The sequence below is a fragment of the Ursus americanus genome, chromosome X (genome assembly GCF_024610735.1).
Source record: "Ursus americanus isolate L20-20 chromosome X, mUrsAme1.1.p, whole genome shotgun sequence".
NCBI lineage: Eukaryota > Metazoa > Chordata > Mammalia > Carnivora > Ursidae > Ursus > Ursus americanus.
In genome coordinates this window covers 18,226,279-18,246,933 of record NC_142164.1, presented here as the reverse complement: position 1 = coordinate 18,246,933, position 20,655 = coordinate 18,226,279, and the positions used below count along the sequence as shown (strand labels likewise).

At 40.5% G+C, this 20,655-nt stretch overlaps 1 protein-coding gene across 5 annotated transcripts in view; it reads right to left on the bottom strand.

The window, feature by feature from the left end:
• Window positions 1–20,655, bottom strand: part of MBNL3 (muscleblind like splicing regulator 3) — a 106,461-nt gene that overhangs the window by 51,659 nt on the left and 34,147 nt on the right. For all 5 annotated transcript variants that reach the window (XM_045795957.2, XM_045795960.2, XM_045795961.2 and 2 more), the window contains exon 2: window positions 14,761–15,552. In XM_045795957.2, coding sequence (XP_045651913.1) covers window positions 14,761–14,937 — 177 coding nt within the window. In that variant the 5' untranslated portion in view covers window positions 14,938–15,552. The remainder of the gene's footprint in view (window positions 1–14,760; window positions 15,553–20,655) is intronic.

The following is a 20,655-nucleotide window of genomic DNA, read 5'->3' as shown; positions in this document are numbered from 1 at the left end:
TTAACAGGGGCCACTCAGCAAAATTTTAAAAAATCCATATATAGGGTAAAAGCATTCAAAATGCAACATTTGGAGAACATCCAACAGTGTGCAGCTAAGGGATGAAATTAAATTTGCAAAAATCAGCAATGTGTACGCCATCAAATCTCAGTTAAAATGTGGTTGAGTGAGGAGAGTCCCCACATGGGTGTGTACAATTTTCATTCATATTTAAGTAAAAACCGAATGGCAGGTGGAAGTACAGATGCAGAAAGAGAGGTGACAGGGCACCCTGCAGGTGACCCCATATTTATTCTCCCTTTCTCAAAGGGATTCAACAAGCTTGCACTTCATTCAACAAATACTTTCCAAGCTCCCAATATGGGCTGGACTTGTGCCAGGCACAGATGATACGGTGGTAAACAAGATGGCGTCTGACGTGAAACCGAAAAAAGTATGGCAGACCTTCACTTAAAATTCAATGAGCTCAGATATTCAAGGGAACACAGTGGCCACAGGCTGGAGAACGTCAACCCCTTCTTCCTTAATTAACCACGTTGACTTTAGCAACGCCTCGCCTCCGTCCCGGAATTTCTCTTCCCCCGGCCACCACCTAGTTCAGATTCTTCCATACCTTCAATACTTCACCACTTTCTAAAAGGATCCCCCCCACCGGCTCTGCCAATTGCCAGTCTCTTGTGCTCTACCAATTCATCTCGCATAGGCTGATGAGGTCATTTCTCTACTTAAAAAACGGTCAGACTCCTCAGAGCTATGAAATCAAGTTCAAACTCCTCACTGACTTTTAAGGCTACTCCTCTGCAACACAAGCTCTCGCTTCAGCCAGGCTGACTTCACACTTCTCCCTCCCCACACATCCCACCTTTCCCTCTCTCTGTCTTTGCTCAGGTTATGCCCTCTGCCTGGAATATCTGCCCATCCTTCCTTCAAAGAATATCTCAAACAGTACCTCTCCCGTGACTGCGTTTCTCAATGCCACAGCTGGATGTAATCCCAGCCCCTGCGTCTCCCCCTGGACTCTTTTCGTGGTTAGTTTGTACCTGGCTTCTGGCACATAACACAAGCGGCTTCATAGTAAGAGGTCAGGCAGGGATCATGTCTTCCATAACTGTATCCCGCACAGTACTGAGCCTTGTGCCTAGCAAGTAATAGGTTTCCATAAATGTTTGCTGAATGAATCATTTCTTTGGGGAATTGAATGTATATAGAATTCTTAATGGATTTAACAGGACTTTCAGCTTTAAAGGACCCCCGACGTTTAAAAAATCTTTGTAGTAAACCACAACCAACAGCCCTACAAATTGAGTGCCGCTGCTTGCTCTTGTATGAAGAGAAACAGAGGTAGGAGGATTCCTGTGTCTTGCTAAAGGCCACACAAGGAGCCCTTGTTTGAGATGTTATTATAAGGCAGCATTTTCTGTGTTTATGCTCCTTGCTGATACCATGCTTCGTTTCGGATATTTCCATGGTTACATCTGTAATTCACCCAAGAAACAGACATTTATCAAGACAACTTCTAAGCTTCTTTGAAAAAAAAAAGGCAACATTCCAATATATATACAATGGAATACTATTCAGTCACAAGAACGAAGGCAATGCGGCCCTTTGCGACAACATGGGTGGACCTGGAGGTCATTATGTTAAATGAAATAACAGACACAGAAAGACAAATACTATTTGGTCTTACTTATACAAGAAATCTAAAAAAGATGGACTCACAGAAACAGAGAATAGCATGGAGGTTACCAGGGGCTGGGGGTTGGGGGTAACGGGGAGATGTTGGTCAAAGGGTACAAGTTTTCAGTTATAAGACTAATAAATTCTGGGGATGTAATGTACTGCATGGTGACTTTAGTGAACGATAACTGAATCATATACTTGAAAGTTGCTAAGAGAGTCAATTTTAAATACTTTCACCACAAAAAAGTAATTATGGAAGTGACAGAGTTGTTAACTAACCCTACTGTGCTAATCCTTTCACACTATATACTTGTATCAAATCCTCATGTTGTACACCTTAAACTTACACCATGTTGTATGTCAATGATAATAAAGCTGGAAAAAATATAAATCCTTCCTCCATTGGGGGACTGGTGAAATAAACACAGTCAAGGTTTTAAAATGTTTCAGTTACTTGTGTTTTAAGATTTCATTTGTTTCTACATAGACTGCTTTGCTGGCTAATAAAAAACACAAAATAATGAAGAAATTGCAAAAATTCTAGAGGTCATGTTTCTACAAAAGCTGCAAAAATTTTAAATGCAACACGTGATAAGCATAAACGTTAACAACAGAGAAACAACTTCCGAGGTAGGTATTCACCGAATGTTTAAAACAAGAACACAGAGTTCTTGAAGATAGAAAACATTCTCAAAGTGTTACTTCAGTGTTACTGTTTCACAAATACAATGAACCAAAATGTTAAGGCAACGTGACAATGTGGCTAGTCTAGAAAGACCATCACCTTTAAAAATGGAGTGTCCAAAAAGTATTTGGAACTGAGTAAGGGCTGATTGATACTACAGTGCTGCCTACTCAGTGTACCTAGATGCATATAAAAGATAGGTGAAGAGTCTCAAATCCCAGAGAAAAAGGTTTCTTGTTTGCCTTGCTATGTACTAAAGACAGAATTAGAACCTTACTAATTATAGTTAGCTAGCAAATCATGGCTGACACATAGGATACGGCTTAGCTGAGGGAATTTGTCATATTTACCACATATTTAACAATTACATCATTGTGGACCCTACATTTTCAAACTTATGGATGGCTTTCACAGTGTGGAAACTGCCCTCACTGTCCCCCGCGTACCCACAAGAACATGGGTAGGAGCAAATTTCTTCTCTACCAATTTTCGATGGGTAAATACAAATTTGAGTTTTAACAAAAAACATATGCCCACGTAGGATAGAAAAAAAATCCAATTCACAGCACACACTTAAATGCCCATGACCAAGTTATATCTGCCAAAATTGATGGATGCTACAGCCATATCTACTGTACTTAACTAAATCATGGATTAGACTAAGCAATATTAGACAAACTCATCACGAACAAGATATCAAGAGAAATAATTTACTCCGACTCTGGAGACAAGATGGTCAAGTCCAAATAGTGGAGATTATTTAGAGAATAAATGGTTGAAGAATAAATGGAATCGTTAACTGACTTTTAAGAAAGCAATATCAAGAAGGACAGGAAAATGAGCCAATCAAACTTCTAATTACTTCTAGCAGTAAAACTTGACCCTGTGGTGAGAACCGAAGGTACAGAAATAAGAGCATTGTTTCAAAAACCCAAGCAGGATGGCAAATCTGGATTCTATAGCATCGACAAAAAAACACATCAATTTAAGAAACTGAAGACTGATTACAGAGAGGAGAAAAATATGGAAGAAAATGAAAAGATTACGTAGAGATAATGAGGAAAGAACGGACGGCTAAGATTTCTCTGGAATAGATAACCCTATAGGTCAATAATCAAGCAGCAGACTGAGACAGAGGAAAAGAGGGTAAGCTCAGGGACTTTACAAACAGCAAGCTAATCTGTAAGGGCAAAAAAGAGCAGTAGGTAAATGATGTTCTATGAATAAAGTCAGGTTTCTTGGAAAACTAATTGCTATTTCCAGATGCATAGAAGTACTTGGCATCCACATTTCACAAAAACTTGAAATAGAGAAAAAGACAATATTTGTATTCTATTATATATCCAGACAGCTCCATGATATGAAGAGAATTATTTAATGATCAAATAGGATCAGGTATATATTTCTCTAACATGTAAGAGTTTCTTCCAAACTAAAGAGTTGACATATAGTAGACAGTTTTCAAACTTCTAATTTTCAGATTCCTCGCACTATTCAGGGGTCCCGTGGCAAGGAGTTGGTCTTTATGGCATCAAATGGTGGTTGAAAAATACAACCTAACGGCAACCTTGGCTTTGAGGTGGAGAGAAATGATTCTGAGCTGTGCTCCCATAAATCGACATTTTAAATGGGTTGGGTTAGATTCCAAGTTATTTTACGAAACAATATTTGACCCCCAATAAAGATGTGAACTGCCACCGTGAGAGTTTCAGCTGACCTGTGACAGGTACTTCCTTAGCGAGCCAGGGCATTGTACTAATGAGGAGATACCAGAGTCAGCTGTCAGAGCTTCGCGCAGCAAAGATGTACACGAGCCACTAACTTAGCAACACAGGGTTTGGGGGAGAGAGAGAGACAAGGGAGTCGAGACAGCTCGGTGTTCCGACTCTTGGCCATTCAATAAAGCCATTAAAGAAACTAACCAAATCACTAAGTTAGGTAATTTTGTCTACAAATAAAAACCACCAGGCCTCTTTTCCTCTTTCTTCTCAAAATGGATAGCCCCAGGGATTGTCAAAGAACTAAATATGAGCCTTAATGTAAAAAGTCTTCATCTAAATGCAGGGTGCCTGGGTGGCTCTCTCTCTCTCAAAAAAGGCTTAATCTAAATGCAATGTCATGAAACAATACACGAGGGAGGGATTAGGAAAGGCAACATTGGCTTCTCCTCCCCACCCCCGCCCACCTTCTGAAGTACCAAAAGTGAAGGGGAACCACAAAAGTCCCCCAGTGTCATGGGACACAATCTGACCAAAGTAAGGGCCAGATGATTTTGGTCTAGGAAAAATAATAGCCCAGTTGAGGTTTTCTCCATGTTCTTCTCCGCCCGGGTAAAAACTGAAATGATGAGAACACCAGAGTCCTCAGGCTCTCACTGCTTATGTGACCTTGGGCCGGCAATTCTCCCTCACTGGGTCTCCAGTTTCTATCCGGAAATGCTAACAGTCTTAACTCAGTGGTCTTCCCTCTCCAGCCCAAATTCTTGATGTTCTAGGTTTGTGAAGCGCTAGTGTGGGTAGGAACACTCTGACGCCTCCAGCTGCCTGGGGTCAGGCCTGGGATCAGCCATCGCATGGACATCAGCATTTTCTCATTATCGTACCCGAGGTCAAAGAAGGCAAAATGAAAAGAAACAATATCCCACTGTATTTGTGAGCGTCAGAGGACAGGCGGTGTTCACGCAAGAACACAAAAGCTAACTTTTAGAAACAATTTATTTGAAAATAACTCTAGACTTACAGAAAAATTGCAAAAATGGTACAGAGAGTCTGTGCCTACCCTTCCCTCAGACTCCCATTGCGCCAACTTACATACCCTACAGAGCAGGAAATTAGCTCTAGTACAATATTAACTAAACTAGACTTTTTGATTTTGACCAATTTCCCCCCAAATGTCCTATCTCTGCTCCAGGATGCAATCCACGATCTCACATTGTGTTAACTTCTCAATGTCTCCTTCGTCTCCTCTAATCTGTGACAGTTCTTCAGTCTTTCCTTGTCTTTCTTGTGTTTTTTTTCCTTGTCTTTCGTGACCTTGATACTTCGCCCAGTGGGAGCTCCTTCAGACTGAGTCCCGTGTCCTCCTGCCATGCCGCACTCTTTTGTGAGCACTTACGTACTTTCTGGCATCACAAGACATTACAGGCTCGCCTTCACTTTCCCTGCCTCAGTTCAGCATCAACGATTACTCCAAGGAGCCCTGGTTCCTTTTCTGAAGAATGGTATTTAGAAACCAAGACCTGGGGGCTAGTTGTGTTTATTACTATCGGGGTGCCCTTGCTTGTAGGTCCTCCTAGGCCAGAGCTAGGAGACATAAGCATGTACGGTGATCTATGCACACACACACAGCTCTATGTCTATTTCTGTATCTGTGGACATATGAAAATGAACATACTGATGTTTCCATTTTAATCCACACCACCGGATTCGTTCTAGCCTTCCCCTTTTCCTTATTTTTAACTCTTTTCTCTGATGGTGAGGAAGCTGTCTATCTTGATCTCTTCTGTATTCACCTATTTGTTCAACCCCAGCATCCATACAAAGTACTTACATGTGCCTGTGAGTAACAGATTTACTAACTAGAGCCCAGTACTTGCGTGCAATTCTGTTTATCCTTAATATAAATCTATATATTGGTAATATAAATATAACACCTCCAGGTTTCTTTTGATTAATGTCAGCATGGTATATCTTTTCCTCTCCTTTCAACATTTGTAAATAAAAAAAGCAAGAAGAATGGTATGCTAATATTTGTGTAAAAAAGGTGAGAATAGGTACATATATATTTGCATGTGTGTTCATAAAATATCTGTGGGAGAAAGAAAACTCAATACATTGGTTGTGAGGTCAACAGGTTAGCTGCAGAAAAAAAAATGAGAGGGAAACTTCACAGCATACCCTTTATTGGTTTTTTACAGCATACCTCTTATACTTATTTTTTTTAACTTTTTTGAGATATTCCTATATCATAAAGCTCCCCCTCGTAAAGTGTACATGTCAGTGGTTTTCAGTTTATTCACCAAGTTCTGCAACTGTCTACTTCCAGAACATTCGATCCATTAGCAGTCACTTCCCACTGCTCCTTCAACCTATTCTCTCCTTGCCACCAATGCCCGTGGCAATACTGATCTGCTTTCCGTCTACGGATTTGCCAACTCTGGATACTTCATATAAACAGAATCATACAATATGGAGTCTTTCCGAACTGCCTTTTTGCCCTTAACATATGTTTTCAAGGTTCATCCATGTTAGTACTTGATTCCTTTTTATAGCTAAATAATATTCCACAGTATGTAGAAAACACATTTTATCTATTCATCGAAGGCCATTTTTTGTTCAGATTTTTTAATGATTAAAATACATTATCCGTTCAAAAATTAAATTTTAAAAAATCAAAAGGGAAAGAAACAACCCACTCACAACATTTTTCTAAAAAGTCAAGGGTAAAAGAAAAATCATCAAGTGAATAATGTATGAAAAAGAATAATGTATGGAAGAGCTTTGCTTGGCGATTCACCAGAGGACTTCTAAGACTTGATGGCTGAGATTTATTACAGCAAAAAATACAGAGCAAAAGCAGCAGGGAAAAGATCGACATCAGGAGAGTCCAGTGACGCCTGGCACAGACTCAGTGTCCTTCCTCATCTGGGACATGCTCTGGGTCTTTACCATGACATACACAGCCCCACCTGATCGCCGCACTCCCCTGTTACCTCTCCCGCCTCATCTCCTGCTGCTCTCCCCCTTCATCCCTCCGCCCCATCACCCTGGTGACCTCAAGGTTCATCACACACACCAGGCTCACTCCCGCTTCGGGGCCTTTGCTGGTACTGTTCTCTTTGCCTGGAATGTTCTCAGAAATCCTCATAGCTCACCCGCTCACCTCCTTCATGCCTCTCCTCAAATAACACCACCTGACCATTTTATATAAAACAGCAGCCCTGGCATTCTCTGTGTCCTTTCCTTGCCTCATTTTTCTTCACACCTGACGATGTCATTCACCTGAATATCCACCTCCTTTTTGTGTGCCCCTCCCCCAGCTAGACTGTTTGCTCCATGCGGGCAGGGACTGTTTCTGGTTCACTGCTAGATCCCTGTGCCTAGAACAGTGTCTGGCACCCAACAGGTGCTCCTTATGTACCTATCCAGTGAACGGATGAATAAATTGCATCTATCTATCTATCTATCTATCTACCTACCTATCTATGGACAGTGGAGGAGAAGAAGGAAGATATTTGGAGCACATAAGATTCCTTATTCTCAGCTTCAGAATATATAGGAAATGCTCAATGAAATTCTCAATTTTTCTCTCAGGATTTGAGTACGCAAACATTATATTTAATATCATTAAACTCTTACAAAGATTATTTTAGTTTCCCCTTAGAGGTTAACCCTGTCTAAAAATTTCTCCTTTTTTTGGATTAGAATTAACAGTTTGTAGAATAACACGTAAATAAGGCAGAAAGAACTAAACTACAAGGTGAGAGTTCTCTGGACTGGAGGTTGGGGAGAGAGGGAGGGTGGGGGATGCACTGTGATGGGGATAGCAGGAACAGGCGGCTGTGTCAGGAGGGCTCATCAAAATGTCCCCAGGCATAAATTGGCCACATCAGACTATCTTGCTTGACTGTTTCTATCCTTTACCTATTTTCCCAGAAAAACACTGTTGTTTTTATTTTTTTAATCATAAAGCCTATTGTATATTAAAGACCTTTTTGTCTGTCAAATTAGTTATAGTTTTTTCCCCAAATTATTGCTTATCTTCTAACTTTTTGGTGTTTTCTGTCTGCCATGATTTTTATTGTGGGGTCAGTTCTAATAACCTTTTGCTTTGATTGTCTCTGCCTTCGATAGTGTGCTTAGAAGGTCTTTCCCACCGCAGGATTGTACTTCTAGTATATTCTATTCTTTTTTTTCAGAGACTGTGGGGGGGGTGGGGGAGGGGGGTTGAGGGGAGCGATAGAGAGGGAGAGAGAGTATCTTAAGCAGGCTCCATGTCCAGTGTGGAGCCATATATGACATGGGGCTTATCTCACAACCCTGAGATCATGACCCGAGCTGAAATCAAGAGTCAGACGTTTAACCCACTGAACCACCCAGGTGCTCCTAGTATACTCTATTCTTTGAGTACTGTGAGCACTGTCATGATTGGATTTCATTTTTCATGTTTAAATTGTCAGGGCACCTGGAATTTATTTGGTGAACACAGACATTTCTTGAGTGCTGATAATGAGCCAGGCTCTGTTCCAAATGCCTTCTGTGGATCACCTCATTTGAATGCTTAGTAATTCCAGAGGTAGGTGCTAGTAGGTTCTTTGTTTTCACAGGTGAGGGAACGTAGGGACAGGAAGGTTGGGGACTTATTCAAGACCACACAGCTGGCAAAACCTGGCCCATCCAATGGTAAAGCCCACACAGGGTTGTGGTGAGGATTAGAGTCAGCATGGGTGAAGTTTCTGGAATACAGTAGGCATTCAACAGAAGATAAGGTTTATTATTATGATTACATAATTCTCATAAACAATTTCTGATGGCTGCATATTATTTGAATAACAGTATCTTTTACATTAAGTATGTTTCTAAAAAACTTTTCTTCCACAAGTATGAAAAGCCTTTGGAATTCCATGGGATGACTAAAACCTTTTTCTTTTTGAGGAAACAGTTGTCATTAAAAGAAATTTTGAAAGGACGTACGTACTGAAGAGATTCATTAGGTAACAGACTTGCAGATTTTTTAAAAAATTTTTGTCTCTATATTACAGTTTTCTAGGAATTATGTTTTTATTTTTTGACCAGAAAAATTGACACAGTAAGTGGTATATTTTTTAAAAGTCTCTGAATTAGAGATCAGGCAGTATCTAGATTTTCTTTTCTTTTCTTTTCTTTTCTTTCTTTCTTTTTTTTTTTTTTGGTGCCCTGGGAAGAACATGAGACTGACAGGAAGGGTAAATGGAGGGAGGGACTGGGGGAGGGAGTGAGGGAGGGACTGAGTGAGGACACAGGAGGTAAGGCGAGGTTTACAACACATATGTATAGTCATACAAAGGATGGAAAGACTGGACGGAAATACACAGAAACATTAATGATGATATTGGCGCAATGGGGATGATGTTTACACTCTATCTACCTTTTGTTACATTTTATTCTTATCTTCTTGTGTGTGATTTTTAAGATTTCTTTTTGTCTTTTCCTTTCCCTTTACAATCGGGGGAAATACTATTTATCTTGGCAACAAAGGCAGGACACCTGGTTCCCGATGTAGGAGGATCCCAAGGTAGAGGTGGCCGGGGCACTGACATCATTCAGCACAAGGACCACCCCACAGCAGCACACGCCAGGGACACACACATCCCAAAATTCTTGGGCTTCTCATCATCCAGGGTTCTGTCATTCGGGGGGCCCGTCCCTGCTTCTTTTTCTCTCATGCCCTTGGTCTGTTTTCTCCTCCCTCCCTTCTTGATTGGCCGTAATTATAGAAGTGCACTACCCATCACTTCCAAGACAAACACTCATTTACAGTTTAACAGCTTAGATATTAGGATGCCCCTTATAATCAATGGGATATTGTAGGAGATGATGAATAAATGAAGAAGATATTTATCAATTTGCACAAAAAGAAAACTGATCATTTATAGCAGAGAAATCCAGCACACAACACCTTAATCAAGTGATTAAGGTTAATATAATGAGTGATAAGATACCCCGACACTGTGCACTCTCAGATATGATGCATATCTTTCCTGCGGTTTTCTTGCCAAAAACGCACGACCCTAATCAAATCATAAGAAAGCATTTGACAAACCCAAACTGAGAGGCGTTCTACAAAATAACTGATCATTACTCATCCGAAGTGTCAAGGTCATGAAAGACAAGGAAAGACTGAGGAACTGTCACAGATTGGAGGGGACTAGGGACATACGACAAGTAAGTGAAATGTGGGATCCTGGATTGGATCCTGGAACGGAGAAAGGACATTGGGGGAAAATTGGTGAAATTCAAATAAGGTCTCTAGTTTAGTTAATAATATTGTACTAGAGTTAATTTCCTGGTTTTGATAACTGGGCTACATAAGGTATGTAAGTTGTTGACACTACCAGAAGCTGGGTGGAGGGTATGCAGGAACTCCTTGTACTATTTTTAAAGATTTTAGTTTAGTTTAGTTTAGGTTTATTTATTTATTTATTTATTTTTTATTTATTTATTTTAGGGACAGAGAGAGTGAGAAGGGGGAGGGACAGAGGGAGAGAGAGAGAGAGAGAGAGTCTCAAGCAGACTCCCCATTGAGCACAGAGCCCCACATGGGACTCGATCCCAGGACCCTGAGATCATGACTTGAGATGAAATCAAGAGTCGGCCCCCTAACCGACTAAACCACCCAGGCCCCCCTAATCCTTGTACTACTTTTTGCAACTTTTCTGTAAGCCTGAAATTTTTTCAAAATAAAAAATGTAAAAAGTTTGATTGAGCTATCACTATGTATTTGTTTAGGTTCTAATTGTAATTCCAGTTTTCTTTCAAAAAAAGCTTTTGAAATGTCCAAAATACTTCCTTTTCAAGGTCAGTATTACCGAAGACAGAGATCCTCAAGTAAAATATTATTTTCCTGGAAGCTCAGGATGACAAGCGCTGTCTATGGATCTTTATAGTGCAGGCAGACCTCCCTGATCAAGCTTAGAAATGGCTCTAAGTCTTGCATAATCCAGTGACCTTTGGGATTATGTTGCTAGGAGTCTTCTGCTCCCAGTAAGTTTTCCCTTAGCAAACAGGGATGACATAAATATTCAGCCAAATGTTAAACTAGTGAAAATGGCTGTGACTCGTGAGACAAAGTACAGAATATACAGGTGACTCAGGGCAATCCGGCCTACAAGGATCGATTCCCATCCATATGCTTACACAACAGGTTTCACTTGTCAAAATATGATTACGATTGAGATCAGATGTGATGTTTGAAGACATAGTGTGGGGTTAGTTTATGTGCATTCTGCACTCAGTTTCCATCTTTTAGGAATGTATATGGGTTGACATGACTGTCCTCCGACGATGCCCGCTGCCAAAGTCTTTGCCTGGAAATTTTTGTTACAAAATTACTCAAAGTGGGGAGTGGGGGGGCAGATGTAATGGGTGTTGATCTGCCATAATGAAATAAGCACAGTATTTACACCCTTCCTGGATAATACATGGCTGATGTCACCCTGCTTCAAGTATGGAGGGGACAGATCAAGACATCATGACATAGTCGAAGCAGAATACATGAAGATAACAACCTTGGCTACGGAAATGATCACAAACGATTCTAGCGTGGTATTTTTAGTGATGATCTTTTGTTAAATGTATGTAAGGGACATGCCCTGAAGGTATCAAGCTAGGTCAGTGGCAAACGGTCATATTGAGAAACTGGCACAGAATGGGTTAAGCAATAGTTTGGAGAAAAATTTTGAAATAAATGTGCCAAGCAGGCTAGGCAATTGAGTCCAACACAGCTGCATATCAGTATGACATGAGACCCTTTTATGTAGTGGGGAATTAATCTAGGGGCTGCACTGCCTAGATCTCTACCTGAAGATGGCACAACCTTCATCAATGAACACTCGACATTCATGGAGTGATGGGCACAGCGCTTCAGCACAATGTACAATTAGCCATCAAGCTTGCCCTCCCTAGTTTTATAAAATTCCCTCATTATGAGGTGAGTATAGAACATTGCGTCTATTGTGCCTATTATGAAGGTAAAGAACCATCATCATCTGGTGGAGTACCTAGTGCTAATGGAATCCTTACAAAACAAAACACACGACACCAAAAGCAGCAGCCCGAAACTCATCAAATGACTGCTTCAATTATTTAACCACTCACGGAAATAGAAATAGTGCACAGATGCATTTCAAAGGTGTTTCAATTATACAACCTCAAGGAGGGTAGCAAATGCTACAATAAACATTGCGGTATGTTATTTGTGTATTATAGGTGGGATTGTCGTACAATCTGCATAGGTCAATTACCCTCAACTTAGTATAGGGTTCATGCCTATCATGGATAAGGAATAATATCAAAGCTTTTGTGCAGACGTGGAGCTGTGATGAATGTGCTGTCTAGATGGCAAATTAATTAATTGTTTGAAAGGCTTTGTGTATTTGAAATATTACAGTTTTCATTAAAATTTGAAAATGTGAGGATCATACAAATCGTCTTTATCCTGTGTGGTCATCAAGATATTAACATAATGCAAACATTATTTTAAAAACACTGGATGCAGTGAGTAGACAGTGTATTTAAATAATTAATTGGTTTATTATTATTCATTGGCCATTATCTATATAGTCTCTGAATTAAACATTTTCCAAGCTTCAAAGAGGTAGTGCAGTCTGTGTTTTGTTAACAATTGCTTTGCTTATTATTTTCTTCAAAGTGTTTCCTTTATGGCACTCTTCAAGCAGGAGAAGCGACCTGAAGTATACCAAAGATATTAGGAGGATCACCTGTCTCCTTCCACCAGACGTCTGGAAAGAGAGAATTTACAAAGCCTGCAAGGAACTCTCGATCAAAGAGTAAACTATAAGAACGGTGATACTTAGCTTGAAGAACTAATATGACACTCATGGCCAACTGGATTTGGGCATGTCCATTTGGAACATGAGTTTGTGGAGTTAAACAGTAGACCCTAAATAATAGAGCTGTTTTGAAGAACTCCTCAAACAAACATCTTAGTGAATTGCAAGAAAAGAATCTTCCATTTAATTCACTCTTAGGGTGATACATGAGTTTTTCTTTATGTAATCTCATGGCATGTCCATAACAATCCTGAAGTTAGGTAGAGATAAAGGAACGTAAGCCTTATCAGAGTAAGTAGCTAAGGTCAGACACAGTAGCGAGGCTGGGACTGTCCCTCAGATGTCCTGAAACAACACACGCACAGTGCCTCATGCTATCCCAGACTCTCTAGATGGACTGGATGAAAAACATCTCCTGTTTCCCTCCCCCCCCCCACTTAGCCCAGTGCTCTTTTCTGCTTCAAGGCATTGCCAGGTAACACAGCGGGAGACTTCAATAATACACGAAATAATTGTAGATGAAACCTAAATGATGGTGAAAGGTAGAGAATAAGCCCTTTAATCATAATATGTGCTGCAAAGAAGAGCAATTCAGACATTTTCAATAGCAAAAATTACTGGCTTTTTTTTACAATAACAAGTTTCCATTCTTGACTTGGGAGGGTCTGCGACAAAAACCTAGTAACCACGAAATAAGTTAAATTAACTATCCACGTAGGATGTCACTTAATGAAATGTTTCCTGAAGAAATGATCACATAAAGGAATACATCTCTGTCAGCCAATGCAGCCATAAATAAAAATGTTAATGAGGTAAAATTGGCCATGATGAGGCTAAAACAATATCAAGAAATTGAAAAGGTTCTTATGAGGCTTAATTTACTTTGACGTATTTTGAAAAAAAAAATTGTCAAATGCATCGTAGCAAATCTTATTAAACCAGGAATCTATTACCGTTTTTTTTACTTCTGTGCTTTAATTTATACATTTTTATCCTTAATTTAAAGATAACTATGAATAAAACATGAAAGTCAGTACATTTTCTTGTTCTGCAATCACATATGTTCTAGTCTACAGAATACCTCATTTGCACTCATATTTTGGTTATAGTCTAGCACATAATATTTGGGTTTGATGACCTTGGCAATAAGACTTGCCTTATAAACTGTACTCACAAATCTGGAATTGGTTAATCAGTTTAGGAAGAAAATTAAGTGAACCTAGTTTGGTACCAGCATTTAAGTTAATGGTTCAAAATATACTTTGACTAAGTATGCTGGGGGCCCTTGGCTGGCTCAGTCGGTAAACCGTGCGACTCTTGATCTCGGGGTTGTGAGTTCGAGCCCCGCATTGGGTGTAGAGATTACTAAAATAAATAAATAAACTTCAAAAGACATTTTCCTCCTGGATGGTGAGATTTTCACCTTCTACTCTTTGAGTCTGACTTCACATGTCCTCTCAAAGCTGCCTGGTCCCTGCCAAGTATATTTTGATAACATAGTTAATAGGGCTATAATTCAGTAAAGGGCTTCTTTAGGCTCTATGAGAATTATGATCACTGTATTCAACATTTAAATTCTATACAAAGAAATAAAGTACGGTAAGGCTGCAATTTCTCACTCTCACAAAAATGCTTTTTTTCCCCTTCATGTCTATCTTGATCAGCGGGCTTTGGTGAGATGAGGCGAGCTATAGTCTGTGCCCAGAGTCTACATCCTGTCTTAAAACAAAACTTACGGCTTCCGTGCTATTATTAACTTTACTCATTTCAAAGCACATCGTCTTTCAAAACACAGAGACATCAACAAATTTAAATGAAACGTTATGAGTGTGTAGATAAGACTCACCTTTAAGGAATCAAAGCACGCCACCACACGGCCATTTTCCACGTGGCAGACTCTTGGCGGGTGGGCAAACTTGCAGTCTACATCAGCTCGAGAGCAGGTCCCTCTCTGAAATTCTCTGCAGACTTCTAAAGTCAACCACTTGGTGTCACGAACCAGGGTAACATTGACAGCCGTCATATTGAAAGCAAAGTGAGATTCAAGGTATATGTGAAGAGAGAAGGTTGCTTTGTTGGCACTTAGGTTTTCGCTTCAGCCAAAATTTGGTCTGGTCAAACAAAAAGCCAATCACAAAATAAAAATTGTATCAGAATAGCTAAGAATTAGATTAGAGACCAACTCCTAAGAAAGCAACCAGAAAGGTTAAGATATTGAGTGTTTAATTTGTTCTTCTGCCGAAGTTGCTTCAAATAACTGGCAGGCTTTCAAAAGAATTCTGCACTCTCCAGTTGATGTTTTCAATTATTCTTGCAAAAAGCATATGCTGCTGGTTGCCCTTCAATTTGTGGAATGGTCTCGGATCAAGCGGAGAAATGTTTTTCTCCCTATTTCTTGGATTTAATGATTAAGATTGGTAAGGATGTTACAACTGTAAAAATAAAATTTGCTGCAAAATCAGGAGGAAAATGACTAGGGAAACTGGGAATCGAAGGGAAAAAAGAATGGACAAGTTGCTGAGAATGAACTACAAGCACACTAGGTTTGGGGGCTGGGGAGGAAGAGGGTTTTATAAAGACACAGCTCTAGAGTGGAATCGAAGCAGCAGTGCCTTCAGAAAAGGCACTTTTCAGAAACCTGCAAGAAAAAAAAATAAAATTAGCTAATATAATGCAATACTTTGGTTTTAAACTCCAGTTATGGAAAAGAAGTACCATATCCTATTTAAAACAGGAAGCATCTAGATATTGACAGTGCAACATAGTACAGTCGGCCGTTGTCAATAAAAAGAGCATTTCCCAGTGTAGAGTAGAAGGAGGCAGCCACATAGATTTACTGTTGAAACACAAGCCCAAGTGGGGAGTCTGGCTCAGTTGGTTAAGCGGTGGACTCTTGGTTTCAGCTCAGGTCACGGTCACAGGGTCCTGGAATCGAGCCCCACATGCAGCCCCGAGTGGGTCTCTGCACTCAGCGGGGAGTCTCCTCAAGGATTCTCTCCCTCCCTCTCCTTCTGCCCCTCCCCTTACTCACTTGCTCGCATGTGCGCTCTCTCTCTCTCTCTCAAAGAGATAAATAAATCTTAAAAGAAAAAGAAATACAAGCCCAATTAAAAAGGAAAAATGATGGTTTCATTCTGTTTGGGGGCAGAAATTCATGTGGGGGTTCACTGCACAGAAAATGCCAGAGCTGGACAGGACAGCCCCTCAGTTTCTAGAGGCTACCAAAGACCTGTCATTACCCCGGCTTTGCTATGGTATGAAGGAAGGCTTGCTTATCCACTCTCAAAATCCAGAACAGGAATTGCTAAGAAAATTGAAGTTGCTCTTAGCGGTCCTGCTGTGTGTGTATTTGAAATAAATAAATATTTTATTTATTTGAGAGAGACAGAGATCGTGAGAGAGAGCACAAGTGGGAAGGAGGGGAAGAAGCAGACTCCCCGCCAAGGAGGGAGCCTGATGTGGGGTTTGATCCCAGGAGCCTGAGATCATGACCTGAGCCGAAGGCAAATGCTTCATTGACTGAGCCACCCAGGTGCCCCTGGGTTTGTTTTTGGGTTTTTTTTTTCTCTGTGAATGCCCTATTAGTTCTTAGTCTCTGTAAGGGATGTGGGAAGAACTCAGGAGGAGGTTTCAGCATATACGAAGAAGTAAGACAGAAAGCAACAATGTTCAGTCATACATGAAAAACTGGGCAGCTTTAAGGTTTGCAGTTTAACCCAGCACCAACCAGCAACAAGTTTTAGCAACTCAACTGAGAGAACAGATAAAAGGTTAATTTATTGGCATGATGCCATGGACACATACTGAAATAAGAAGGATTTGCTAAAATAAAAGTAAGCTCTGAGTATCAGTGAAATCAACCCACGGTCAACTTCATCAAAAAAGTAGAATTCAAGGTCTTGAAAACATTTCCTTTAATGTTTTGAACAAGATCTTTAACAACCCCACTGAATCTGAATCTTCCACTTGTCTTTCCACAGTCAAGATGAAACTCAATATCACATCATGTTTTAAATATCACCTGGAAATTAAATATCTAGAAAATTCAGGCAAGCTTATCCATCCAAGGGTAAACATGTGTTTCTCTGAGTCACCCTACTTGGAAGCCTTTCTAAAATGTATTATAGGTAGCTTTGTCTTCTTACAAAATACTGAATATCATTTGACCTCTAGTGGAAGACTTGAGGTCATAAATGTCCTAGAAAGTATTATAGTTTCCCTCCTTTGGTGGCAGATTGTTAATGGTCACTTCTACTGTCCCTTGTCTTCCTGCCACAGTATCTGCCAGAGTGGATTGTCCAGCTCCCTTCTGGAAAACATAACAGCCAATCATGAATGTTGAATAAGAGTTAGTTACTCACTGAATGATGGGTCTAGGGGGCAAAGTGCACGGCTTTCTGGTATGGGGGCCCTTTTGCAATATGTTCCGTGCAGGATCAAGTTCTAGAGGGTTAAGGTTGTCAGGCAAATGACCTCTAGGAAAATATTGACCATATTTTTTTTAAAATAGCCAGATGGGGAAATGTAAATGAAAACCACAATGCGATACCTCTTCGCAAGCATTAGGCTGGCTATGGTAAAAACCAGAAAAGTTGGAGCGATCGGAACCGTCGTTGCTGATGGGAATGTAAAATAGCGCAGCTGCTGTGCCCAACAGCCAGACAGTTCCTCAAAATGTGAAACGGTTACCATATGACCCAGCACTATGCCTGGGTAGATACCCCCAAGCAATTGAAAGCAGGGTTCCGGAGAGCTATGGTACACTCATGTTCATAGCAGCGCTAGTCAAGATAGTCAAGCGGTAGAAACGACCCAAGTGTCCACTAACAGATGAGTGGATATGAAAAAGGTGAAATACCTGCAAAATGGAATATGATTCCATCATTAAAAGGAACAAAGTACTGCTATGTGCTACAACGTGGATGAACCTTGAAAACGCTTTGCTAAGAGGAAGAAGCCAGTCACCAAGGCCACATAGTATATGGTTCCATTTATAGGAATATCCACCACAGGCAAATCCACAGAGAGAGCAAATGAGTGGTTGTGAGGACTCTGGGGAGAGGAGAAGGTGAAGGAGCTGCTTCATGGGTCCACGGTCTCCTTGGGGAGTAATGAAAATATTTTGGAATTAGATACTGGTGATAGCCACACAATTTTTAAATGTACTAAAACCCATTCACTAAATTGTACACTTTAAACAGGTGAATTGGAGAGTATGTGAATTACATATATTAAAAAGAAGTCTAAAGAGACATTACCCCCCCAAAAAAAGCCTCACGAGTGATACAACTGGCTACCCCAAGTTTTCTTTTCTAGATTCTCCCTAGACACAAATTCTACGTAGTGTTCCTAAGTGGAATTTCAAGAGCAAATTAGCTTCCATACTGTAGTTGACTTAGTGTAGTATGGAAAGTACTCTAAAAGAGAACATTCTGCAAGTTTGTAAGTTGATATTTAAAAATATATTCAAATTTAGTTCTACAACTAAATTATATAGGCTGTCTGAACACATGTGAATGAAAAATAACCAAAAAGGAATACGTGTGTGTGTGCGTGTGTGCATGTAAATATATATATGATTTGCTCTGAACATAGACAGTGAGGGTCTGGAGATAGGTTTTTCCACAGAGGTCCATCAAGTAGAGAAACAGACAACACAAAAGTAAATTTGAATTCTGAACTTTTGAAAAAGAAAAATGCAAACAGGAACTGGACTCTGGCCATGCATTTTATGTAAGATGGGGCCATGGGAGAAGGAATTTTCTTCTTTTTTGAAATTGGCCTGCAACCTCTGATGGGACCCTGGCCAATTCTTCAAAAACAGTCCTAGCCAGTGCATGTCTTCCTGCAGACTTGGAACAATTTTTGGAGTTGGCACAGAAGAAGCGAGGCGCGCAGCTGAAGGGAGCTGGTGCGCCCAGAGAGCAGTTCTCTCGAGGAGCTCTGTTCGTCTGGCTGTGTACGAAAGACAGGGAGCGGGCCATTTTCCCCTGTATTTTAAAGAAGATCAACTGCGTCTGGGGGACCATACAGTTTTCTCTTCACTACCTTACACTAGAGTAACAGGAATACAATTTCGCTTTTGCCGATTGAGCGTCCTCTAACGCAGAGCATGAAGAGCTACCCTTTCTTCGAACCTTTGTGCTTGCGTAGTAGTCGCTAGTTCATGAGTGCTTTTACTTCCTCCATCTTTGGAGCTCTAAAGAACACTCAAAAGCATGGGTGCTCACCCCAAAATACCGATGAAGACATGGAGCCCAAAGAGCTTAAGTGATTTATCCACAGTTACAAAGCCTTAAGTGGTGGAGCCGCCGAGACTTGAGGCAAAATCTCCTGCTTCCAAATTTCCTGCTTAGATCCTGGTGGAGAAACGTCGTAAAGATAATTTCTTATCTCTTATCTCGCTTGGGAACCTTAAACACGGAAAGGTAGTCATTTTTGCGTAGTACTTATGATTCCTTCTCGAAATTACGTTCACATCTGTTCTAGCAACATCTTCTTCATTTCCCTGAGTTGAGCCGCACCTACTATGAGCCAGGCCTTGTTCTAGATGTTGAACAAGATAAGGTTCCTGCTGTTGTGGAACTTCCTATGCTCCTTTAACTAGGGAAGAAACCTAAGGCACCAGGAAGTGAAATGATTGTGAGTTTATGAAGGGCTGGAAGCAGACGCTAGGTGGTCTTCCGATTTCTGCAGAGGCTAATTCACCATGAATGGGACACCAAGCCCCATGACTTGAGAACACTCTTAAGCACACATTCAAACACTACTGCATCAAAGGCAGCCCCAAAAAGACCTCGAAGTTACTCACACCAAGTCATATTGCTCCCTGGATTCCTCTTGGGGGAGGGGGAGGTACTAGTGTCCCATTTTACAGATGGGAGAAAGAGAGGTAGAGGAAGATTAATTCATGTAACTTGTACAGCTTCGTGTAGCTTGTAGATTATCAAGCCACGGTTCAAATCTAGGCAGTCTGAGTCCACAGTACCCTCTTAAGCACAACACAATACTGTGTCTGTCTTAGGGCACACAGTATGTTTGTAAACATTCTTCCTCATCGTAGACCCTTAACTTTCTCCCTTACTAGACTGTACATTCCTTGAGGGCAGAGATCACGTCTTACTTAGTTTTGCTGGCTTGATCTTCTCATGGGAAGTTAGAGCCATGCAGCATTCCCCAGGATTCCTATTTTGAGAGGCTAAAGAGTAAATGGGAATTTAATATTAAGCCTTCTGTTTACCTTGCTGGCAAGTTTTGTCAGTTGAACACCCTCTAGGATCGCTGAACTTTGGCCACCTCTGTAAGTTTTGAATCAATTGGCCCTGTAAAGTTGAGTATTTTCTTGCAATTCTGGCTTTCAAATTGGACTGTTAATACCTGGGAATCTTGGTATATGGAGCATTCACTTGTCATCAGGAATGGTCTACTCCTGCTCATTTGGTTGTAGAGAGATCTTATCCTGGGTTTAGAGTAAAAATACCGGACACCCAAATCATTTCTGTCTGTCTTCAAAGAGTACGTTAATCTATGGAATGTTTTTGCCCAATAATCGGTGTGATGAAACTGAACTCGGAGTGGGGGTGGTGATCTCCCTTGGAGCCACAGGAAGAAACATTGCCTACATATTCTTCCTAGAAAATAAGGGTTCGTTTTGACTGTTCATTAATGCTCATTTATGATAAATCTCAAGAAGACATAAAGCATAAAAGTTTTTACTTTGAAATTATATATACACTAGATT